The sequence below is a fragment of the Anabas testudineus genome, chromosome 8 (genome assembly GCF_900324465.2).
Source record: "Anabas testudineus chromosome 8, fAnaTes1.2, whole genome shotgun sequence".
Taxonomy (NCBI): domain Eukaryota; kingdom Metazoa; phylum Chordata; class Actinopteri; order Anabantiformes; family Anabantidae; genus Anabas; species Anabas testudineus.
In genome coordinates this window covers 6,576,438-6,603,165 of record NC_046617.1, presented here as the reverse complement: position 1 = coordinate 6,603,165, position 26,728 = coordinate 6,576,438, and the positions used below count along the sequence as shown (strand labels likewise).

The window sequence follows — 26,728 nt, the reverse complement described above, 5'->3', positions numbered from 1 at the left end:
TATATATATATATATATATATATATATATATATATATATAGCCTTCATACCAGTACATGTGGACTGGTGGTCCACTGTGGCCCCGCCCTCTCGGTGACGTCCCCCGCGGTGGCTCCTGCCTCCGGCGGCAGGTCTCTGTTCATTCAGCGCTGTCGGAGGCGCCGGGCTCGCTGCTCTTGTCATGGACCGGACCGTGTGTCGAGCCGCTTCGCAATGGTTTACAGCCACAAGTGCGCCGGTGGTGGTGTCACAATGCGTCTCCGCCTTGCTGTTCTTCTTTGGGTGTGAACTATATGTTTGAGGACACCACGTTGGAAGTTTAAACTTGTTTTGATTTTCCCTGCGTGGGAATGTTAACGGTCCTGTGAGTTGGTTCGTCTCAAGCTAACTTTAAAGAGACTCTTCTCAACTTTTCTCTAATGGATACCAACACAAAGTTGGACTAATTACGCCTTTGTGACTTCTCAAGGGTTTTTATTTTTTCTGTGTGGACGCTGAAGACCGTGTCTTTTATCATCATCGTTTTTCATCACCTAACGTTGACCTGACCGTTAGCTGCTACAGGAGCTAGCGGCGGACAATGCGATTTCTACCTGGTCACTCGAAAGTGTTTTGTTGTGTTTGTTAAGTGTTGAGTTAAAAACAACGATGATTTCAGAGGAGAGAAGCGGTCATGCAAATAAGCAGACCCTCAACTTCCCAGTAGGTTTACTCATCCGCTCTCCCAAGAAGCGACTGGCTAAACTGGGGAGGAAACCCAGCAATGGATCTGTCCAGTAAGTGTTTGTGGTTCATCCTTATTTCTACCAACTTATTTATTTTTATTTATGTGCACAATATAAACAAGATCGCACACGATTTCATTTAATTCAGTTAATTTAATCAAGATCTGTACTTTTTCAGATATTTATATGTATGTTACTTTGTATTCCAACTTCACAACAGCCAAATATTGTAGAGTATTTTTACTTAGCTAGCTGTTAAATATCTTTACAGATATATCTATAGTGATACTGTTATTATGTACGTATGACGATAAATTGAATCTGTTTTATTGGTGGACTAAAACACTTTAATTACATCAATCTGAGCTATAATACATACATACATACATAATGCATTTTCAGTTCAAGTTCGGAAATTCATCTATTTATCAATACGAAAATCATCAGATTAATCCACTGTAAAAGTAACAGTAGTTGCAGCCATAGTTTAAATACTAGCATCCACTAATTAGTGATTTAAAAAGATACCTAAAATAGAATTACTACTTAAATGTGTCTTTATTAATTGATTACAAGTACAAGTTATTTTTCTGTACGCACTGCCTGCCTGGCTTTCCTCAGGGTGCTCCTGTTTCCTCCCACAGTTCAGAGACATGCACCTTAAGGTTAATTGGTGCCTCCAGATTGCTCATATGTGTGAATGTGAGTGTGAATGCTTGTCTGTTCTTGTTTGTGTCTGTATGTCAAACCTGTGATAGATTGGCGACCTGTCCAGAGTATATCTATATCTAGCCTCTGTCCCAACGACAGCTGGGATTGGCTCCAGCAACCCTGCTACAGGAAAAGCGGTTAAGATAATGGATATATGGTTCGAGTGATGGATGGCTGGGTGGTGGGATAAACTCAAAATGCCAGATGGTTCAAAGTTCTTGAATGGGGGAAATTACATTTCCTGTCTTATATTTGAATAAACTGAAAATGTTTGGGTTTTGTACTGATGGTTGGGAAACACAGGACATTTAATGACATTACTGATTACTAACGTGTTACCAAATGATAATTGGTTATTCAAGAAGATCTTTAGCAGATTAAACCTTACTGCAGTTTGAAATAGCATTATGTTATTCATGTGACAGTTGATTATGTATTTAAAGAGTATGACGGCACATGTAGGATAGTTTAATGTTTTGCTGTGGACATTTACTCTAAGCTTTACAACTTACAGTGCCAGGAGACATTATTTTCTCCTCTGTTTTCCCTCAGGTCCAACAAGTCGGACAACACTGTACGCTCCACAGAGAGCGTGGGTGTCCGGCAGCCTGCCAAGAGCAAAATCCGCCGCCACAACAACAGGCTTTCAAATGTTTTCAACTACAGCCCCAACCTGCGGGACAGTGAACGCCGGGGACAAGCATTGGGCAGTGGAAGCCTGGCAGGAGACCTCCAAACTGCAGATGACCCAGCAGAGTTGTCCAGTCAAATGTCCGTCCCTGGCATCCTGAAGATCTTTGGCAGTGACATTTGTCAGGGGACGAACTACAAGAGTGTACTGGCTACCACACAATCCAGTGCTAAGGAACTGGTGAAGGAGGCCTTAGATAGGTGAGGGGTTTACGTGAAGTGTGTGTTTGTTATATTCTACAGGTGAGAGGGTGTTTAAACATGTCAGCAAGACTACATTTTATAGCCTGAGTTTTATCTTAACTCAAACATAACATTAACAGATATGCACATGCATATGTACCTAAAATAATGATAAAAAAAATATATAAATAATAGTAGTAATAATAGTTTTAGACAAATTGAATTCACCTTATGGAGCTAAAGTTAGAATTCAGAGAATCAACAAAGCCGATGATAATCTTTTAGGCACCTCAAATATGGAGAAAGTATAAGAAGAGTAGACCCACTGTGGGTATCAGCTGTTAGTCCCTCATAATCCTCCTGACTGATTTTCTGCTTTTGTTGCTCAGGTACTGCCTGGAGAAAGAAGATCCCAGTGACTATGTGCTCTGCGATGTGATTGGCCAGACAGGCGCTGATAACGAGTGGAAGAGGGAATGTTTTCGTGTTGTTGGAGATAACGAGAAACCTCTCATGCTGCAATCACTGTGGAAACCCAAAGAAGGCTTCTCCAGACGTTTCGAAATCCAGCTGAGAGCAAACATTGAGGAGCAAAGTTTAAAAGACGGAGACAAAATTACAGCAGGTATACACACCAGTTATCGTCTTTAACAGCACTCATGTGATCATTTTATTGGCAAGGATACTACTCTAACCCTAATATTCTCACGCCTGGGAAATCAGTCACTCAGTCTCTGTTTTGGTGGCATGGGGGAGGCTTTATCCTTGTCTCTTACTGCAGGCCTACAGCCTTCATTGTCCAGCTTATCACCAGCTAGAACAGGGAAGATGGCAGGCGTGTGAGAGAGGTCAGGGGGAAACAAAAGCTGCAGTGAAGGATAGAAGAGGTCACATCGGCCCCACTCTTATCTTTGTTTTATTGCAAAGGCCCATCATGGTCCATGAAACATCAAGGCACTGAACAGCTCTTCCCACTGGGCCTGTAGCTACCACTGACTGCTGTGTTATTTTTCTTTCACTGCTCACCTGCTGTAGGCTAGGAACTGTGCAGCTCTATTGACCTAGGCACAAGATTACTAAGGTTCTCGTGTGCATAAGGCTGACTTTTATTTAGAACTGCAACAATTACTCAATTTTGATAAATTAGATTTAGATTTGATTAGTAATTTTTGTGCCTCTCAAATGTCAAAGGTTGAAGCATTTCTTTATTGTACAAGAGGTTACATTGAATAATTTCCTCTGTTGGTCAAATAAAGCAAGATTAAAGACATGATAGTGGGCAGTTGATGGTGTCAACCAACCAGTTACTGCAGCTTCAAAAGATTCAAAAGCCCTGTACAATCCACTCTCTTCCTTCTCTCTGTGACTGGGGTAAACTGCCCATTACCTCCCTGTGAGTCTGTCACAGTTGTGCTGAACAATGTGGATAACACCCATTTCCACAGCTGATATGAGCGGCAGAGCGCCGGGTGTAAAGCTGGGCCCTGTGGACATTCCACTGTGCTTAATGGCTCCAAATGAGCTGAATGGTGTTTGTGTTACATCAGGCTGACAGAGCAGCTGTTGGTATCAGATAGAGGTGGCCACATCTCACTTTGCCTGCACATTTCCTCTCTTTCCTCTGATTATGTTTCATTTGAGTCAGTGCCAGTGCTGTGAAGCCTAATGTTGAACTAAATATTGTTAGCCTGAGAGATTTAAGGGGGAATTTTATGTTTTGTTTATGCAATTAGCTAGTTGTGTTTTAAAATTTAATCTCAGTAATCCTATTTTGTATTTTGTCTACACCTTTAATGCACAGTTTAACATGCACCAGGGGATGCACAAACACTGGTTCATTTAAATACTGAGATCAGCATGAAAATATGATGTTTCAAGTTCTGGATTTATTAAGTAGGTTTTTGTTTTCTAAAATTCTGAGCTGGTTGCTTTAGATGTAAGTATGCCATTGATCTTTGTAATAATTAAATCCTCAGAGAGTGTAGGTTACACTGATTTAAAAATGATGTCACATCAAACTTAAGGGCAAGACTTGAACACTGAACAGAATTCACCGTGTTACAAATAGTCACTTATAGAATAGATTTATAATTCAGTAAGGACAGAGCTATTACACACTGTTTTCTTGTCAATGCAGGCATCAATGCACAGGCTCGCAAGCTGCAGAAGGGCCGCTCCAGAGTCACTTCTTTGTTTGTGGATGGCAGCAGTGAGGATGTGGATGGACTTGGGATCTGGAGGAGCTTAAGTGAGATGGATCTGTCTGCGATGGAGAAGGCCAGTCGGGCTCAACAGAGTGTGCTCAGAGAGGATCCAGAGGCAGAGGCTGACAAGGAGGTGCTGCGAATTGGCATGGAGAAGGAGGAGACTGAGAGCAGTGACGACAACACCACCCAGTACTCCATTCACCCACCCTTTGACTTCCCATACTTTCTCTTGCTGCAAGGCTACAACCATAGGCAGGTGAGAGACGAAGGGAAGTGTTCAGTTACTTGTTGTCATTGTGATAACGCAGCATTTTCAAACTGGTGTAATTACAGTCCTGAACAAGTTAAAATGCTGAGTTGGTTTTAGTGTGAAAAGGCGACAGTTTGCAAATTAGGGCACAGTGATGGTCAGGGCCAGTAATGTGAACCATTTTCTCTGACTGTTTATACTTGTCTTTATGTTGATTTTGTCAGATAACCCCCTGATCATGAATAGTTGCGTAGAACTGAACTATTAGCACATGTCCTGCTTGTTTTCCAAATTTCCTTGCCCTAATATCCACTGATGACCTGGATCAGCAAATCAGAAACTATAAGTGCAGGAACGGTTAGAAAACAAGCAGGACAATGGCCCTCGAGGGCTAAGATTGAACAACCTGCTGTATCAGCTTGATATTTACAAAGGCATTTGTAAGAGGTCCATATCAATCTTCTACAATATCTACAGCACCATTAGAACAACAGCGTTGTATATTTGACAGTGACTTGAGGAAGTACTATTACTGTTCACTAAAAAATTCTTTAACCCTAATAATTACTGTTGATTGCATGTTAATACATTCACTATATGGTTGGAAAACTAGAAGAGGAAGGACTGCAGACATCAACTTTGATTCATTCCAAGTACTTCAGTACTCCTTACAGCAAATACAGGCTTATAGAGACAGCAGTGGGCCAACAGGTGCACGAGAGAAACATCTTAAGTTAAGAATCTCAAGGAGAAAATCCCAGAGTGAGAGGTGACCTGTGTTGTAACAGACCAGAGACTGTGAAGTGGACTACAGAGGTGATTCTGTAGTCCTATTTATGTTCAGAGGGAAACAGAACTGACTCTGTTTGATGAACCTACTCAACCTCCTCGCTTAAAACAAGGAGATAGCCCTGATTAAAGACACACTGTAGGGGAAGATAAACTACACAGGAGCTATTCTCAGAGTGCTGTGTATAAACACACTCTCTGGGAAAGGGGACACCTGAACTGGCATGCTGTGTCTGTATATCAGGGTTTTAAATGATGCCTCATTTGAAAAAAAGTCTAATTTCCAACACTTCCCAACACATCAACATGCCTCTGTGTGATGAAGTTCAATCACTTGTTTACACAAGCTCACAGCTTTTCACAGAGAAACCAGAGAGTCAGGCTGTGGTTTTAGCCCAGCCCATTCCCAGAAACAGGAAGCTGTGTTTTTTCCACAGTGTTGTTTATGGGGATTGCTGACTGTGCAGGATACTATACCACAGCAAGCCTAATCTTAGTCTGCAACAACAGGTCAACGCAAAACGAAAGCAAAGAAACATGGCACGTCTGTGGCATATAAGTTGCACTAACATCTGTTATATTGGGAGACCCTAAAACAAATTAAACATATATTGTGATTACTGAGGTTGGTGATGTACTGCACTGCTTTTTATTAAGAGTTGTTTCTAATTATGTAACACCGCCACTAACAACAAACCTCAGATAAGTTGAAACATTTTCTAAAATGCCACAAAACAATTTATGAATTTTAATGAATATTTATTTCTCTGATGAAAGCACAAAGATTTTCAGTGTTATCACTGACCAACTTAATTGCACAAGTTACAAGTTTAGAGTCATCAACATTCATGCTCTGGTGATGGACAGGCTGACAGATGAAGTTAGACAGGAATCTCCATGGACTATTATGTTCCCAGATGTCATTGTGATCTGTGGCAAGAGCAGGGAGCAGGTGGAGGAAAATCTATAGAGGTGGAGGTGTGCTTTAGAAAGCAGAGGAATGAAGATTAGCTGAAGCAAGACAGAATACATGTGTATGAGTGAGAGGGAACCAAGTGGAAAGGTGAGGTTACAAAGAGCAGAGGTAAGAAGGTGCAGGACTTTAAGTACTTAGGGTCAATGGTTCAGAACAATTGAGAGTGAGGAAAAGAGGTCAAGAGGCATGTGCATCTGTTTCAGTTTCATGGGGTATAGGTACAAGATTGATTTTTTTCTAAGGTTTTAAGTGCAGAGAAAGATTTGTGTCACCTGCACAGGTGGGTAGGTTGATTTCTGGATACAGCTCGGACTGTGTTAAGTTACTTGTTACCAAGTACTGTGTATGTGTAATATAGTCAACACTAAGTCTATAATCTGAACGTTTGCATACAGTAAGTAGCAACCAATATCTGATTTCAAGAGGTCACCCAGCCTATTTACTGTTTATATATATATAGAGATAACACACAAAGAAAAAGCTACCTTGCTGTTACATTGCTAGCCCCAGGCCTCTCAGGCCAGTGGTGTCATCGCCTGACTAATAGTCTTAGTGTGATGACCCTGTGGTCATGGACATCACTGATGTCTTACTTATAAGCCCTTCCATTCCTGTCTCGTCTCATGCTGCCAGTGTAGGCTGTGCTTACATCAGCTGATCCTGCTGCTGTTCACACGCACACTGCTGGTTCCTTTCCAAAGTGTTACACAAGAAAATCAATCTCACCCTACACACTGGAATCTAGAAGATGTGACTCAGTAGATGAGAAATTTACAAGAAATGAATCAGCCATCATATAGGTTTATCATATTGTTAAAACTTTTTTCCAGGCAAATGACATTTCATTGTTTCAATTCATTGATAACTGGATGCTTTTTTTTATTTATCATTGTTTATCCTTTGATTTGACAAAACAAAATGTTACTTGTTACTAAATTGTGATTATCAGATCAGTTGTTTAAATTGTTATTTAAGTGTCAAAATGTATTATTCAAAGCATTTAATGACATCACTAGGATATTGTATTTGACATTTGACATTGGACATATGACATTTATATTTTTTGATATGTGTTTGATAGTTATAATCATTATCAATAATCATTAGATTTATTGATAATGAAAATAATACTACTTTACTTACAGCCCTAAAATGAAGCATCAAATTAAATAAAACACAATGTAAAGGAAAATAGTAACAGTAATATCATGTTATATTATTTTTGTTTTTGCAGGATTTTGTCATTTACTTGTTGAGCGGGACCACCACCATCCTTGGGTGCTGCAAAGAGCACTGTAATGGAGAGGATGAGGAGAGATTGAAGGTCGACATTCTTCTTTTTGCTCCTGATGTGTTACCACAACACTGCTGTGTCAGGCGGCTGGACTCTAACAATCAAACATCCACAGTGGAACACAAAAAGACACAGACAATGCTGAAGCCCCTCCATGGTGGTCCTGTGACCAGAAATGGTTTTCTCCTTAAAGACGAAGTCCAATTGAACCCAGGGGACTTAGTGGGTTTGGGGAAACACTACCTGTTCATGTTTAAGGATCCCACCACATCAGGATCTCTCCAGACTCCTCCGTGGATGACTAGACTCTGCCCAAACTCAGACACAAAAGCATCATCCTCTTGTTTATCATGTGGCTCTTCTATTGCTAAGAAAAGACTCAAGAGGAAGCCTGCACCATGTCATTGGAGAGACTTGGAAGGCACAGTGGCTTTGCTAAATTATGAGCTGGAGCAGGAGGAAAGAGTCTTACAGGAGATTTTGAAGATGTTGGATCCCAGTGGGCATGAACCAAAACTGACACCTGCTTTCCTGCTGAGCCTCTGCATTCAGCACTCAGCCTCCACGTTCGAACTAACACACTTCAGACAACTGCTGTTAAGAATAGCCAGTCAGATCCAGCTTGTTATGTGGGTAAGGTTGAAACTCTGCTCTTTCTTTCTGCCATCTGACAATTGAGCCTTTGAACCAGTTGGCAAATGCATGGAATTGACATTTTTTTACAGTGTGCGTTCATTCTTTCAGGAGAAGACAAAGGAGCTTGCAGCAATCCAGCCAGAAACGTAAGTAGACAAACCACAGGAGTTTTGAGAGTATTCCACAAGTTCATGACAAAGACCAGCTGCTGCCTGAGATGATTTATGATGCCTGACACTAAGTCTTACTGTCTGAATAAAAGAAATGTTAAGAGTCCTGATTTACTACTACATACACCATCAAAACAAAGAGATGTCTTAAATACAGGTTGTGTAAACAGAAGATCTCCCACACTCTCCTTCCCAAGAAACCCAAAGCAGCTGAGTGTGTTCTCATGAGCACAGTGCTACTTGCCTTATCGTAATTGTCACTGGATTATATTTTGTCTGCTTCAGCAAAGTTATCACAGGAAAACAAGCTCTCACATAGTCCATTGTGTCAACTTCAGTACCAGTGGTCATAAGACAGTGTAAATATCAAATGTCATGTAGACATTTAATCTCTAAAAATGTTTTAATTAATTTTTAAGTTACAGTACTGTACACACCTATTCACAGAGAAGCCTGCAAAACTGAAAAATAAAACTTAGTTTTTCAGACTGTGTCTTCACAGTTTGTTTGGTGGTGCAACAGAATATCAGGGCTGAAGAGTATTACTAGACTATTACTACAGAGCATCAATTACATTTTCTCATTGTTGTGCTTTTAAATCAGGAGCTCCAGTGACGGGCAGCCTGATCATCTTCAGCTGCTCAGCATGGAGGAGTTGATCCCAGGTCTGCAGCCACTGGTGTTGTGGATGTCCAACTCCATCGAACTGCTGCACTTTATCCAGCATGAAGTCCCTCATTTGCTGCCCTGGAGACAGGACCAGGACGACGAAGGTGCTTATTATTATTATGGCTGTCCTATTCACAGCCATTTATGCAGTGTTTATGTATGTCTTATCAAGACTTGTTTGTTTTGTCAGATCTGTTGGACTCTGAGATGTCTTCTACTCGGGCAGCCTGTGAGGAAGCCATGACAGTCCTGGAGGAAGTGATCATGTTTACATTCCAGCAGTCTGTCTACTATCTAACAAAGGTTGGCTGCAACATAGTATTACACACAGTATTTATGAAAATACAGTTGCCAAGGTAGAGCCTGACTACAAACAACAAAAAGTCATTTTACCTGTGACCATGACTACAAAATTATTTCGACCAGTGATTTCCAATTAAGTCTAATGGCATTAGAAAGTTAATTAAAAAAAAAATGAACACCACAGCTTTTTCTGTCCTAAGCCCTAATGCTGTGTGGCTCCACATAGTGAGGTATTGACTGAACAAGTAAGAAATAAGATTCAGACTTCATGAAGTTGTGAGCTGGATCAAGAGCATCAGCAATTATTAGGAAGTGTAGGGAGAGCCACACAACCATTATCTAAAGGTGCAGTGACCGCACCTGATAATGACACTACACTTCTTTACAGAGCATCCATAATCTGAGAACCACAATTAGAACTAAGCTCCATCAGCTTTAGATTCTGACCAGAAACATGAAATAAAAATGTCCTGAGGAGATAAGAGATATAAAAGAATAATTAAATGAATTTAAATTTATTTTTTTTAGAAACCAGTACAGGAGGGCAGTACAGGGGATGAAATGATCTAGTACTTCCTGGTACTAGTAAGGAGTCTTACAACTGCATTTTGAACCAGCTGCAGATGAGACAGGGAACACTGACTCCCACAGACATAGCTAAGATATGCAGTGGTAAAAGCACATAAGATGATCTGCAGACTATTGTCAGTGGAGGATTGGGTTTTGGTAGGCTGTTGTCTAATTTCAATTCAGTACCAGTTCCACTCATCAAATCTGAATTTGTTATCAAATTTAATTCAAATAACGAATAAATGCTACTCAAAGATTCAGATCTTAACTGATCAACTGATGTTGTTTGACAAGAAGGCAAAAGTTATTAGTGGTATCTATTAAATTACTGAAGTTCATTCTTCTTCTCTTTCGGCTTTTCCCATCAGGGGTCACAACAGCGAATCATCCTTTTCCACCTCACTCTATCATGAACATCTTCTACCCTAACACTAGCCAACCTCATGTCCTCTGTTATAACATCCATATATCTCCTCCTTGGTCGTCCTCTTGCCCTCCTGCCTGGCAGCTCCATCTCCAACATCCTTCTACCAATATACTCACTATCCCTCCTCTGAACATGTCCAAAACATCAGTCTGGCCTCTCTGACTTTGTTGCTAACACATGCAACGTGAGCCGTCCCTCTGATGTACTCGTTCCTTATTCTGTCTAACCTGGTCACTCCTAAGGAGAACCTCAACATCTTCATCTCTGCTACCTCCATCTCAGCCTCTTGTCTCTTTCTCACTGCTACCGTCTCTAACCCATAGAGCAGAGCTGGTCTCACCACTGTCTTGTACACCTTTCCTTTGAGTGTTGCTGACACTCTTCTGTCACACAACACTCCTGACACTTTCCTCCACCCGCTCCAACCTGCCTGCACTCGCCTCTTCACCTCTTTTCCACACTCCCCATCACAATGAACTGTTGACCCCAAGTACTTAAACTCCTGCACCTTCTTCACCTCAGCTCCCTGTAACCTGACGCTTCTACCTTGATCCCTCTCGTTCAGACACATGTATTCTGTCTTACTACGACTGACCTTCATGCCTCTTCTTTCCAGAGCAAACCTCCACCTCTCTAGCTGTTCCTCTACCTGCTCTCTACTCTCACTGCAAATCACAATGTCATCCGCAAACATCATTGTCCAGGGAGATTCCTGTCTGACCTCATCTGTCAGCCTGTCCATCAACATAGCAAACAAGAAGGGACTCAAAGCTGATCCTTGGTGTAGTCCCACCTCCACCTTGAACTCCTCTGTCTGACCTATAATTACTGAAGTTCATTAATCTACATTAATAAAGTCTAAGTCTAATCCATTTCCCACATGTACAGTCAATCTGCAAATAAAAGGTTAGCAACAGAGAACATGAAAAGTTATTTTCTGCTTATCTTAATTTTAGTTTTTTTCTTTCACAAACATAGAAGAATTGGTAGAGAAATGGAGCTAATTTTTAGCCAGAGAGCATTTCACATCCCCAGGAAAACTTAAAAGAATATGTCCACCTGTTTTCAAGGAAACTTTACTTGTGTGTTGGCAGCATAGCAACAGACCTCAATGCAGGCACAAATAATGAAAATACAAGGGGACCTAGAATGGAGCCTTGAGGTTACACCAAAGGGCACAAAAGCAGAAGAGGAAAAATATAAAAATCATCAAGTGTAACTAATCTATGATGCAGATATAATTTATACTATGGTAAGGTCTTCAAAACGTTGGCCACCCTTTAATATGAAGACATGCTATAATATTAACCTTTTTTAAAGTCTGGAAGTGCATCCTAGTGTGTGGCTACATTTGCTAATGTCCATGAATACACACTCAACTCTTCTGTGTTACAGCTGTGCAGACACTCCCAGACTAGATTTATGTGACCTTCACTTTTTAAAGTGCCTCATTAAAAGCTGGTTCGTGTAGAATTCAGCCAACGTCCAAGCACAGATACCTAACAGCAGACTCCGTTGAAGCTCCAGCACCCTACACTTGAGGAAGGAAGGGAAGGAAGCAGGAACAGGCTGTGCTGTTCTTTTGAATATTCAGACATATTTTCATTGCATGAGCTGCAAAACATCCTATACATACAAAGAGACATTTTACTGTACAGTAAATAGCCTTTAATAAAATTAGTTAAATCGTTTCTTTTATGTGGCTTCTTCAGAGGCATTTGTCACTCAACTCCAGCTCCATCTCGATTATTAATAAATAACTGTATATGTTTGGTGGTAACTGTTTTTTAGTTAGAGAAATTTTAAAAAGATTAGCCTGTATGAGCATTAGCATGTTTCTCGACAGACTGTCATGAGAAAAACACCCAACAGGAAGGGAGGAGAAGACATGGCTCTTGCTGTTAATTTCCTGTGAAGTATGACTGAATGTTGGTATTGTAGAGACATCATTACTTCTTCTTTTTCTTCACTAAAGAAGATGACTAAATCAGAATATGTTTTAAATAGCACTATTGCATCTGATATCTTACATTTACATTTACTTTTATCTAACTTTTTTTTAAGGTTTTAAGTGCAGAAAAAAGACAGATTTAAGTGCAGAAAAATTGCAGAAGAGTGCAGTTTTCAAAATTGAGAGTGAGGCTGAGTGGAGAGGTGGGGTGGTCGCTCCACCAATCGTGGAACCACTGAGCTGAATAGTTTTGCCTGGGATCTTTTGAGGTGAGGGAACCACAAGACATTGTTCACTTGCAGAGCACAGTGGGTAGGAGCGATTGTAGACCTGTATGAGGGAGTTCAGGTAGGCTGGTGCTGTGGAGTTAATACTTTGTAGGCAAGGGTCAGAGCTTTGAACCTGATGTGGGCAGCTACAGGAAGCCAGTGAAGAGATCTGAAAACTAGCTTAACATTTTTTTTTTTTTTTTTTTTTTGGTTGTTTAAAAAATGAGACGTGCTGCTTCATTTTGGATCATCTGGAGGGGTTTGATGGTGCAGCTGGTAACACCGTCAGTAAGACATTGCAGTAGTCCATACAAGATATAACCAGAGCCTGCAAAATGAGTTGTGTTGAGTTGTGTACTGTTCTCAAATTGGTAGTAGAAGAAGTGTAGGACAGTGTATTTTTAAAGCTTTTTACAGTCTTTCTTTGCATAAAAACAAAACGTATGCTGTGTTGCTTCAGTTTAATGCCACGAGTGCTGATCATCACCTCTATTTCTGCTGAGCCTCATTGTATACTGACTAACTATCAGTTGACCTGTTCCTTCAGGCATGCAAGGTTACAGATTTTACGGCCCATTTAAGTTTGTCTGAGGTCATTATCTTACTCATCGTGTATGTGCGTGATTTCATGCAAATAACACAATGGCATAACTGTGTCAGAAGGTGAATGTGTGGTGACAGGCTGATCTGTGTAAGAACTGATTAACAGGTGGCATAAAACAGCTTGCTAACAGCTTGTGCAGTGTTTGCAGAGCTGTCTTGTTGTTGTAAATACAGTTTATGTCAGTGAAACCCAATGTGTCTCAGTCACACGTCTCATCTCATCTTTTTTGAGATGACCACACATACAACTTCATCCGATACAGCTTCCTAGAAATGAATATAAAATAATTGGAATGAGTGGTCATATAAAGAAAACTAGACCTTGACATTTTGAGCAAGAGTCATGCACTTGTCATGCATTTGTTGCTGCAACATGGTGCATGATATTTTAAAAAACTTTATAATAGGAATACAGAACAGAGAAAAACACCTGCAAAACTGATTGCTTCACCAATGCTAAGGTTTATGCCATTCTTGTTTATTGTAATATCTTAAGGATGTGAAGGGCTTTATTGCTGTTAATATAAAGGTGTCAGGATGTTTTATTTTAATTCTCTGTATGTTTGTTGTTTTAATCCTAGTTTAAATGCTTGTCTTGGAACTCATGGGCTACATAATAATTGCAGTATAGCATTAGTTATTTTTACGGAACTGCCCTTGTTGCAGTTGCAAAACACAGGCTTTCCTGTTTCCTTTACACTCTATGAGTGCCTTCCTCATTTTGAGTCATTACATCATTATGCTCTGTACATAGCAGCACCAGACAAGTCAAGGCGAAAAAGAACATTACTGCCTATGTTCAACAACATCCCTACTCTGCATTTTATCCATCACACATAATGTTAAGGCAAAGGGAAATCGAAAATCAATATTTATAACAATTTGTAATTAATGTGCTTCTGGCAACACAGAGTGACGCAGCTTGATTCCCATAGAGCATTAGCAGTGGTGATGATAGAGGAGGGTATATTTTGCTCCATAATATGGACATTTTTGCAGGTCAGACATGAACTACCCTCATCTCTCTCTGCAGAGTATGTATTCAGCTCTTCCTGGTCTGCTGGATGGGAACCCGTTCTCTGAGAGCGGTCAGCTGCGAGTGCCTGATGGACTCGGTGGCATCCTCGAGGTGCTGAAGGAGGCGTTGATGCTTCTTACTGCTTTCCGGGTACACCCAGACATCTCATTACAGCTCTGTGCGTACCTGTTCTTCTTCATCAATGCGTCACTGTTCAATGCACTTATGGAGAGAGGTAAGTTTATCATGTCATATCGGGAAACCTGTGAAAGTCATTTATAATTACAGTAACAATGTCTGCACTGTATCTTAGATCGATTTTGTCTTTAAACTTGAAACTTTAAACCTATCACCTCAGTTCTTTACAGTTCTCTAATTTAAGACTCATCTAAGGCTAATTCATTGTTCAGGATCTGTTGCTGGGTTCTACCAGTGGTCTCGAGGAGTTCAGATCCGCGCCAACCTGGACCTGCTGATGGACTGGATCCAGAGTGTTGGTCTGGGGGATTTGGCCACTGAGTTTTTCCAGAAGCTTTCTGCTGCTGTCAATCTGCTGGCCACACCCAAAGAAACCCTCCTGCAGGTCAGAGGACATCCGTTTCTCCTTTCCTGTTTGTCTTACTGCAGGGGGGTGTAGCCTCGAGAGTCAGGTTTGCGTGAGCCTGAATGTTCTCATTGTCTTTAAGAGGCCATTACATTAGTTACATATGTTCTAATCTAATCTGTCTCTAATCTATTAGGTGCAAAACATTCAATCTGTGGGAAATCTGAACTTCCTCTCACCCTTTTTGCTGTAGTAGAAAGCAACCCTCTTTTCTACAGGATCCTATTGTTGCCATTAACTAGGTTACTGAGAAGAAGCAGGTCTCTCAGACTTTCGGGGAAGGGGTCTACATGCACTCAAAAAACCTGGTTACTAAAAGTCTGAGTATATATATGCAGCAAAAGAGTAATCTGATTTCTCCTCTGTCCTCTGCCCTCGGCTGATTTTGGAAGCATGGTTCACAGATTTTAACTGTATGGAGAACAAAAGACTGCTTCCTGATCGCTGTTCTTTTCTTTTTCTTTTTAAAAATGTTTTTTATTGATACGCGCAACGGGGGTGGTGACTGACAGCTCTGTGAGAGAGACACTAACAGAAACAGCCACAGCGCAAACTGTCTTAATTAAAGAAATACGTGGTGAAACGTAGTTAATTAGACATCTATGGCAATTTGTGTTGGTTTCAGTTTTATTTTAATTCCGGGTTTACTTGATTTTAAAAACGAGGTTGCATCGTGCAGTGTAATGATCTCTGCTTTCATTTAGCCGCACTTCTCAGCTGATACTTGTGGTGAGTGTCGACAGCCTTTGTTATGCACATCACTCTTGCGAAATCCAGTTACACGTTTACATGGAATTATTAGTATTCAAAGTTCTCCAGGAGAAATCTACCTCTGCTAAACAGGTTTCTCGTATCCCGTACCCCCTATTACGGTAACCAGGTTTCCTGTTAAAAAATCAGCTTTCTCGAGATAGCGACTGTAACCTGGTCACTTGAGCATTTAAACACACTGATTGTGATAATGTGACTAATAAAACCTGACAAATATGTGTACAACTTGTTACTGGTTTATGGTTACAGTAGAGAACAGATGGACTTCAGTATTTTTGGTACACTGCGCATTGGCCAAATATGAGGAAATAACCTTCAGGAACATTAGGTAAACACACTACAGATCATGATGTCATGGTGCCAGTAAAGGTTTGGCCGTCATGTATCTAATTTAAAATCAAATGACCTGAGTATATCCTGTTAGCCCGTGTATGTTAGTAATTCATTATCAGTTTAAATCCTGTTTATTCTCAGTGGCTAAGAGCTCAGTTGTCATTTAATGTTGAAAGACATTAGAGCAAAGGAATTTTAAAAACCTTTTATACCCCACATTTCAGTGTATGTTCAGGAATGACTGTATCATTACTGTACCAATATGTATCAGTACGGAAAGTTTATATTTGCTTTTGCCTTTTAATCTTTACTGTGCAGCAGTAACTTGCCAACATAACACTTAATCCTTCCTTTCTTAGTTACCCATTCAAATCTTGTTTACACTTGGTACTATAGAAGGAAGCGGAGCTCCCACTTGGCTGGTTATTGAACAGTCAGGTATGAACAGAAACACATAAAACTATCCAGCCATGACACATGGAGAACAAAGGTTAAACGAGATTGATGCAAACCATTAAAACAATAGACCTTTTCCTGATCCCTGGTGCTTGGAAAGATGATGTTAAATATTTAGCTTATACTATAAATAGAAAGTCTGTTATTGAAAAGGCCCTTTACACAGTCTGTATACTATATAACCACACACACAGCCATGTATCTTATAAAAAGTATTACCCTGGCATAAGCACTTCAGATCAAAGCTTGCCTATAATTCTTACTCCATTTTACAAGTGAGTTGCAGTGAGAGCTTTACTTCTCGGGTTTCACTAATGTGGAGTATTTATTGAAACAGTATGACGATGTAGGACACACAACACCGTGAGGGATCATTGTAAAATGTAAACCAAATAGACATCGGTTAAGGACAAAACACGCTTTCATTTGTTACAGATGAATTTGGTTGGTTTATATTAAGTACAGCTTCATCCGTAAACGTATTTGAAAAGCTTTGATAATCGATACTTTGATAATAATCCCACAGTCCTGTCACATGAGCTCCAGCACCCTTTCATCTACACAACTCAAATGTTATTTATTACACACTATTTGAAATAACCAACATAAAACCTCTTATTCATTACTTTCAGAATTAATGATAGATGAAAATTTACATAAGCAATTTGAGCTAACCACAAATCTACTTTAAAGCTGAAGTGATGCTGCTCGGTGTCTGTGGGATCTACAGTACCTACTCCACCAGGTCTCTCTCCAAGTGATATGGGTAAAGTCTGAGACCCAGCTTTACGTTCTAAAGTTAACACCTGTTTTCACCGTATGACTCACAGTCGTCAACATCTCTCCACGCAGCATCAATCCACCCACAACACAGCTGTTGAAGGTTCTGTCTCATCAGTGCACAGGGTTGGATGGTCGCTAGGAAGCTGGTGTTTTTTTGTATCCCTGCCCTCGTATGAGGTCACTCTGTGGCTGCAGCAACAGGGCACACACCCTCGGCAGATTTCTAGTTTGCCATCTGGAGTTTACTGGTCTTTTAAAAACTGAAGCAGCTCTGTGGCACAGTAATAAATTACACCATGGGGATGTGGTGTTGCTTGTTCTGCCAACAGTAATGGACAAGACAACATCTGAGGAGTTATTTTAGCTGCCAAACTACATTTTTAAGTTTCGGTTTACAATCGGCATTTAAAGTTAAGCTGAGTGTGGCATCTGTGTTATTAAAGAAGGGCAGGGACTCTGCAACATATGTTTTCTTTTGTGGCCCCAGCATGTCTGGGCAAATCCCTACTTCCAGTTCAACTGGAAACACATTCAGTGAACTGTGTAATGTCTGTCTTGAATGTCACTGGATAGTGATTCACCTGTTTCCTTGAGCTACTTTTGGCAGTCATCAAAAAATCGGATATTATCAAGTGTGTTTGAGAGACAGAGAGAGAGAGAGAGAGAGTTTCTGTGACATCATCAAAAAGTCGTATTGCACAGCAAATTGAGCAGAGGGATAATGAAGGGTTTACATTTGTATGCTGTACAGAGCAAGGATAAAAAGGTTAATTATACCTAAATAAAATCCAGCATTCACCTCTGATTGGAGAACAGAATAAACACAAAAAATATGGCTTTGAATACAAGCTGCAGTGACTTGAGACAACTTGTGTTTACCGGGGAAATATTTTCCCAAGAAGTTTTGTTACCACATCTGGCCCTCTGGTGACAGGGATGAAAACTATTTACTAGATCATATAAATGGTTTAAAATGGTTTGAATGCAAATGAGAGAGTAGAAAGGATCCTGTTTCCTTATATAGGGACAAGCATGATTGGGAAAATGCTTGTTTCTCCCAGCCTGTTATTCTTATTGTGACTACAAAGGGGCTTTTTTACAATCCTGCATTTTAAGTTCTTGAAGGGCTTTAAAATTAGTTTTCCTCGTGTTTCTCAATGTTATGTGTGCTCTTTGTTGTTTTATATCTCCCAGGCATCTTGGACCTCTCTCAGGACAGAGTTTGCAGCCTTGAACCCTGCCCAGCTTCACCACATGCTTAGAGAATACAGCTCTGGTAAAGCCTGTCCCACTGGATGGACCCCAACACAAGATGATGCTATGGATGCTGTCAGGACAGGTGAGTGAAAGAAACAAAACTAAAAGAAACAAAACTAAAATAAAACAGTTTGAGAGCTGACACAATTACTGTATGGTCCTCCTTTTTAAGAAGCTGGAATCCTGACATGTTTGACATCTTGGTCTAAAAAATGAAATTCTTTATCTAACTTGCGTCGATTTGTAAAGTATAATATATTCTATAGAAAATAAATAAACTGTTATTGAGTCCTTAGTATAGTTTGTATGACGTGCAGTATCTGTCTTAAAGTGAAGGTGCAGGATATTTTTACCAGTACATACTACAAAAAGTATATAGATTAAACATGGATTTTGACACAGCTGTCCCCTCCTTCAAAACCACCTTGTTTACTGTAAACTGCTGGAACCAGGCTCTTTCCCTCTTTCAGCCATGAATTGTGTGGCTCAAATGTTCACGCTTGATAGTATAATAACTTAATGCAAAACAAGCTCTGATCTCTGCTCAGAGGTCTGACATAATTAAATAATGCATTTCTGTCGTCATTAAATCTTAAGCCAATAAATCTACATGTCTCCTTGTGTTAATCACAAAATTATAACAAAGGTAAGGTTCATTACTGCGGGTCATAACATGCAGGATGCGGGTCATAACATGCAGGTACTTTCTGTCTTCTGTCTGCAGCTGACATCCTGGAGAACTTTGACAACCACCCGCCACTCATCCTGCCCAGCAGCACATTTCACCTGGAGCTCGGTAAACCCATTGGAGAGCAAGCTCTGTTTGAACAACTCAGTCGTCTGCAGGAGTTCATTCACCAGCTCCCCCGCAGTGAAATTCAAACCGAGCCTGATGTGGAAGAACAGGTAACAAGCTTTCTGACCACAGAGCTCAACAACATAACGAGAAGCCAGTCATGAAATAAGACATTTTTATGTTTCGACATCTGCCATTGATTGAATTTATATTCCCCCACACTCAGGCTCTCAATGGGACAACCACAGACAGCCAGTCTGCGACCTCACCTTCTATCAGAGTTTTAGAGGACCCAGAACATCAGGAGGTCTTTGAGGATGTTACCTGTCCCTCCTCTGAGGCAGAAGTGGACTGTTCCTCCCCTCAAGAGCCTACACAGGCCCGGGGATCTCCTGGTGACCTGAGTAGCTGTGAAGCAGTTCTGACCCAGAAGCTGAAGAATCTGGAGCTACAGAACACCATTCCAGGACAGGCTGACATGGGTTACCACAAGAGCCTGGCCCTGGACCCTTCCTGCCTTCTCACACCTCCCAACACCCCCCAGGGTATGGAGCTGGCTGAGCTGGAGGCTGACCTGCAGGAGGGTGCCCGCCAGCAAAAGAAAGGTAAAGAAAGTCACTTTAACTATCAAGTAAACACCACAAAGTAGATAACAGCTCCACATAACTCTGATGAGTGCTCATCACTGTTTCCTTAAATTAATGATTTAAGAACTAAGAGTCTGCAGTGTGAAAATGTGTTTTTACGTGTGATTTGAGCTAATTGCTAACTTTAGCATGTCAGCATGATTTAGCAGTTGTAATGTTTACAACGTTCAACAACTTAGCATTAGTGTGTTAGAACACTAACATTTGCTAATTGGTACTAAACACAAAGTGGAGCTGAAGGTTTATGGGAGTGTCATTGGTTTTGCAGCTATATTGTCATAAATCAAAGTTCTGGTCAAGTAAAATGAAGGGATTTCTAGTACCTATAGATTTGTATTTACAGTCTAAACCAAAGAGGTAAGATAGCTGAGGTGACTGACAAACTGAAATAGTCATTATTAGGGCCACACTGCTAGAATTATTGCTAATGAAACGAAGCCCTAGTGTATACAATTCAGCAGTATTCAGTCATATGGCTTCCCAGATGATTAAAGGTTAGCTGAACCACTAATATGAAAATATTATATTTAGACACAATTAAACACTGCCACGCTTCCACCACACACGATGACTGAATGTGAAAAGACCTCTATACAGCAGGGTTCATTCAAATCACACACAGCTGGTCACAGAGAATACAAGCTGTGTCAGCTCAAACCTTGTCACGTTAATAACGTCTGGAATGAGGTCACCAGCGCTCCTTCCTCCCAAAACCTCATTTGGTGCCTCTGACTGACTTAAGTTATTAAGAAAACTATTTAGTGACTTGACCTTGTGGGCCTGCTGCATTTTTTTCCAGGCCCACATAAAGGTGCCCAAACATAAAAGAAATGGAGCGCCCCCTCCCTTCGTCTTCTACTGACTCTTGGGGTCAGGAATTTCAAGGGGAAGGCTGTGCAGGGTGGGTTCACTGTCGAAAGGGAAAGAGTGTTTCCTCTCCCTCCTCTATTGTTTTTGGAGGCCTCCGCCATGAAGTCATCAGTAGGAGTCACTGGGAGTTGACCTTTTCAGTTTTGAAGTAAAATACACTAAAATGATACTTTAGCTAATGTGCACAATTTTCCACTTCAGAACAGTTTCTGACTCATGTGTGAACCTCTGGGGTGTTTCCAACAACAGGACAGTGGGCACTATCTCCTCAAGCTCTTTCTCCCACCCTCCATATATAGGGGCTAACTATGAGAAAATACTAAAATAACAGGTTATACCTCATTTAAAAAATGTAAGATTAGCCCTAATTAAATCCAGGCCCTAACTTGGTAGCCACATCAGATTAGCAGACTAAATTAGCTACTTGTGCAAACGGTTTGCCAAACTAGATGGAAACAGTCTTAATATCTTTAGATACTGAATCTTTTTCATTTATCTTTCTTCTTCATTGATCTTTAAGTTTTGACAAAATAAGACACACCTAGCTTGAGCTTTAGGCTTTTTGGAAATTTTAACAGGCATTACTTACTATTTGACAGCATGTTATAGACAAAATAATAATAGTTACTCAAGAAATAGAAGAGAATAGAAAGAAGATGATCTGCATCAATGGTTGGTGGTTTCAGAGGAGAGGACCGTGCAGTAATGTAACAAGCCTGGTTGGTCTAGATGCTTTCTGAAAGCCCTCAGATCTGGATCAAACCTTCAAAAACACTTTTCGTCACACGTGATTGTGTTTGAATGTAAGAGGTTCAACCACTGCTACTGCGTTCGCTGACAGACCCCCTGGTGTTGTTGTGTGTGATTACAGAGAGGGTTTAAGCTGAAGGATTTTCTTGATCTTAATCAGATGTCTTTACTCTCATTGGCTAATTGTTGCTTTGTGGTTTCTCTCTTAGTGCCTTTAATAAAAGTAATTTGCTTAAATGGTTTGAGGATTACACTGAAACCAAACCATCTGCTTCTATCTCTGTATGAATACCTGAAGTCGTTTTATTTTATGAGTTTGTCAGTTAATAGTTTTGTCTGTGAAATGTCAGAAAATGGTAAAACTAAGCATGATGAAGGAAGTTAAACTACTGAAACAAAACAGCTTTCTTTACTTGTTTCCACTTTCTGGTTTGTATCCAGTATTCCCCACTACTCTCTTCTCATCTGTATAATTATAAAAATGTGTGAACTACAATATGTTTTATATTCATATATTATTTTTTATATTAAAAAAATATAGAGAATGGGAATACTTCAGTTTCATTAACTTGTCACTTAAAGACAGGTTTACACACACTTTGAAACTAGGGCTATTGACTTTTTCATTTTCCCAGCACTTTATTTATTATATAAACTAATATACTAATATTAAATACTAAATTTGTAGCAGGTAAATTTGAGAGGGTTACATTTTTACAGAAAATTGAGCATGTGTTTTAGAAATACAGAAATATCCCAACTGCATTTGATTTATTCATTGTTTTAAGAGTTAGTCTAAGTTTACAGACATCCATTTTAACATTATGTGACTAAAATGAAGCAAGAATCGTGTTAATATCATAAAATTATTAAAAGGAAAGTTGTGGAAACAAACTGTTTCCATGCTGAGCTGTACCTCAACCTCAACTGTATCTACCTCTGTGGTTGTGGCTAACAGCTAATGTTATTTTTAAAGTTTGGTAATCCTTTAATCTTGCCCCAAGAATTACAGGGAGGTGGTGATGTCAGGAGAGAAAAGAGCAGTGGCCGATCCGTCATGGGAATTTACAGTTGGGTTGGTGCATGGAATCTTAATCGGGGATGGCATTGTTCGGGGCAGGTCCTGCGTGGGGGGCAGACGGACTGCATGTGGGGAAAAAGCAGAGGGAGCCTGGGGGAGGAGGAGGGGAACTGCATGGGTGGGAACAGCTTTTTTTGGAATTGCTACTGTTGCTGCATTGTCTTTATGACAGGCCGATGAGACAGAGTTAAACAGGGAGTCCCTGTTACAGCCACAAAAGACGATTTTCATTGACTTATTACAACTATATTGATTAATAACTGATATTTCAAACTGCTAGTGATGAAATATTTAAATGTGCTCTGGTTTATGTGAACAACAGTTGTCAAATATCAAATAGATTGCATTTGCTACTACATAATAGATGGCAACAAAAAGCTTCAAATCTTTACTTTTAAGAATTTCTTAATTTGTTCCCAATAAAGCTGTAGGGAGCTGTAGCTCCCCACAGAACCAATAGAACCAGTCTTTATTTGGTTCTAAATAAAGTGAAATGCCTGCGGGCTCCAGAGTGAGTAGGTGAATCCATCACTATCGTGACTTAAACTAACCACTGAAACCTGGACACTGATTTTTGAACATTTCATTTAGTAAAAATTTACATTTTGGTCTGGATGTGCTGGTGATCTATTATGGTACAGTTTTCATTCACAACTCTACTCAATCTAGTGGCTCTTATGAACAATCATGAAGGAGGCACAATGAGATGTGAATAAGGTAAAACAAGGCTTGGAAGCTTTGATCTCCTGTGAAACTGGTTTGTTTTAACATGAGCATGTGCTCTTCTTTGTGTTTTTTCTTTATGTTGTTGTTGTTTTTTAGCTGGTGGATGTCCTGAGAGGACGTCAGAAAATGTGGATGAAGACAGAGGGGAAGTGTTCACAGTGGAGCTCCAAAAAGGACCTCATGGTCTCGGACTGGCCCTCGTAGACGGAATGGTACGACAATTTTCTCCTGGCATTGTCCAGCACATGTCCACTCAGTCTTTTCCATTCTGCAACACTTAATTTTTAGAGTTACAGTTACAAGTAGCTGAAGACCAAATCTTAACTGGCTTGTTTGTGATCAACAGCTACAAAGCAGGACTGTTAAGTTCTCACACAATTTAATCTGGCAGAATAGAACAGAAGAATAACAGACTGAAAGCACCCAGCTACACAGCTAGCCACATGTTAACTGGCTGACGAGGAGTTTTGCAGAGTAGGTTATTGCAGTTTTACCTGAGGGTAACATGAGCGTATGAACTACATTTAATGGCGATCCACCAGCAGTTGTTGAATATTTTACCAAAGTGCTTGACCAAGCCACAGTCATTCCTAGAATCATACTACACCCATGGCTAAAATGAAAGCTATGACTCTTTGATGCCTCCAAAGTGGACGATCATCTGTTATTTTGTTTTATCTTCATATAGAAAACCCCACTGAGAATGAGCGGGATTTATGTGAAGTCAGTGGTTCCTGACTCTCCTGCTGCTCAGTGTCAGAAACTGAGAACAGGCGACCGTATACTGGCTGTTAATGGCATCAGCCTGGTCGGTATGGAGTACAGCATGTAAGTATTACACAGGACTACATTAAATCAGTCTGACCTCCTCACCTATCACTGTGTGTTCACTGTTTGTTGATGTGTCTCTGTGTTTTCACTTCAGTGGGCGAGAACTGATTCGTTCATCAGGAGACTTTCTCAGACTGCTGGTTGCCAAGATAGACTCCAAAACAGGCAATAAGGGCTCAACAAAGTGCTGAATGGACAAAAAAAAGGACAATCAACTGCAAGTGGGAATACAGGAAGACGTGAGGCTCATCCTTCCTGTGGCATTCAAAGTCACTGTATCTCACAGGACAGAACTGTTCAAAGTGTAGACAGCATCGAGACAATCAACCAAAGCAGCAAGACTGACTCAGTATGCTCATACCAAACAGACTGGGGGCATTTTGCTCCCAGGCGGATTGCAAAGACAGGTTTTGAAAGGCTCAGTTTGCTGCCCCAGCTTCTTTCTGGCCTATAAACAAACTGTTGGTTTCTGTTCTGTATTCATAAACCGTGAGTGAGGGTTTGGTGGTGAGGAAAATAGCCGCCTGTTGCAATTTGCAGTCGCGAAACGTCTGCTTGTATGTCTGAGAAAACACTATTCTGCCAGAGGAGCATCACTGGTCTGCTGCAGAATCATTCATCTCTGGCATCTACTAGAATTATTTTGAAATTATTTTATTACTTTTATGGCTATTCTTAAAACTGTGAAACAGTTTATTACATCTTACCTAGTTTGGTTTAGGTTAGGAAATCAGGACATCTTGTTTTTTACACGAGAGCAAAAATATATCTACGTCAGGCATCAGGGTTACAAAATGTCCACCACTGGGAGGTTTAAAGAAGAATTCTGAAGGTGGATCTAAAACTGAATGTGGTAACGCTTTGTTTCACAGGTCCATACATTTATTTCAAAACAATCTTTCTTGGAAAGAACAGCATAAGTTGGTTTTGTTAAAAAGCAACTACCAGTTTCATAATGCTAAGCTAACATAACACTGTGGCTTGTGTTTAGGGACTGTGTATGAAGACAAACATAAAACTTAGCATAAATGAAGAACTGAAAAGTTCTAGTATTTTCATAAATTAGTGTATAATAAAATAAACAATCACTGGGACGTAAAGGGCACTACACCCCTGTTTAAATTTACAGTTTAAAGGTTTTGTTTAGCCAAATCCTCTGGACCCCCCCAGATCTTATTGAGACAGACCTGATTTGGAGTGTATTACGTATGTGGTAAAGACTATAATGATGGTCATGGAGGAAGCTAATAGTACGTTTTTGGTTGTAAGTTGATTCAAAAATTGCCATTAGCAAGTAATTTTTCTTTCCCTTTTCTGCCTTGTTAAATTATCAACAGGAGCCTTCCACGACTTCCTGACATTTCTCATCCTGTCGATGTGTTTGTGTTGGGCTGAGATGTTACTCCTCCCATCACCTCTCCTGCTCTTCCATCGCAGTGCTGAACTGTTCACGTTGCATATTTATATTTCAAATACTTGAGTTATAACTGCCAGGTGGAAACCTAGGGTGTAGTGTCCCTTTAAATGGTCCAATTTCTTTCATTGTTCCATTAAAAACGATGGACCAGATGCAAATTCATCTGTGAATAAATAAACAAACTCAACACTGAGCATTACAGTAAACAACATGGCTCCTTCTAGGCACCAGAGATTATTATCTCTCTGTTCTTAGTATCAGACGTGGAAGATAAAGCACTGCCATAATGTTCTCTGCATTTCAACAGAAGTTAAAGGATAAAAACTTTGTTTTGCAATGTTACATGTTGTTGTTTTTACACTTTGGGTTATGTAAAAATTAAACAACATACATATTGCTCTTAATCCACAGGGAAGTTTCAGGATTCCACATTTCCTTTATGTCTAACTTTGATCAGTGAGCAGTGGTAGGCAGATTTTGTTACCTATGGACAGAGCCAGGCTAGCTGTTTCCCTCTGGTTCCAGTCTTTATGCTAAGCTAACCAACTGCTGGTTGTACAGTAGCTTTATATTTAGCACTCAGATATGTGAGGGTATATTTTTCACTCTTGGCCACTGAAACAAATAAGCAAATCTTTCATAATGTCAAACTATTCTTTTACAGCCTTACTGTCAATAGTTTGCTCCACACCATAAAACATGTAGAGCTGAGACACTTTTTTAAGCGTATATGAAAAACATCAGTAGATATATTTTTGTTCATGTTTAATGATGTAGAACAACAAACTGCTGCAGCTGTCATCTGTGTTTTCATCTCAAATGTAAACAGTGTTAAAGTTAAGTATTTTGAAACACAAAAAGTATTGACTTTTGTAATATTTATATTGCGCAGTATTTTTGAACCTACATTTACATTAAAGCGCTTTTATCCAAAGCGACTTACTAGGGAGATACAAGGTACAAAG

The 26,728-nt window shown here is 40.1% G+C and overlaps 1 protein-coding gene across 1 annotated transcript; it reads left to right on the top strand.

Moving 5' to 3' along the window:
- Positions 1-159: 159 nt before the first annotated feature.
- On the top strand, positions 160-26,726 carry si:ch73-281f12.4 (RA_Radil_like and Myo5p-like_CBD_Rasip1 domain-containing protein). The gene is made up of 16 exons (XM_026355099.1): positions 160-776; positions 1,989-2,327; positions 2,699-2,934; positions 4,447-4,772; positions 7,766-8,458; positions 8,570-8,607; positions 9,235-9,404; positions 9,491-9,603; positions 14,457-14,676; positions 14,852-15,024; positions 18,583-18,727; positions 19,370-19,551; positions 19,668-20,046; positions 23,612-23,727; positions 24,204-24,343; positions 24,441-26,726. The coding sequence occupies exons 1-16, from the start codon at positions 649-651 to the stop codon at positions 24,535-24,537; spliced, it is 3,495 nt and encodes a 1,164-aa protein (XP_026210884.1). The 5' UTR covers positions 160-648; the 3' UTR covers positions 24,538-26,726.
- Positions 26,727-26,728: the final 2 nt, after the last annotated feature.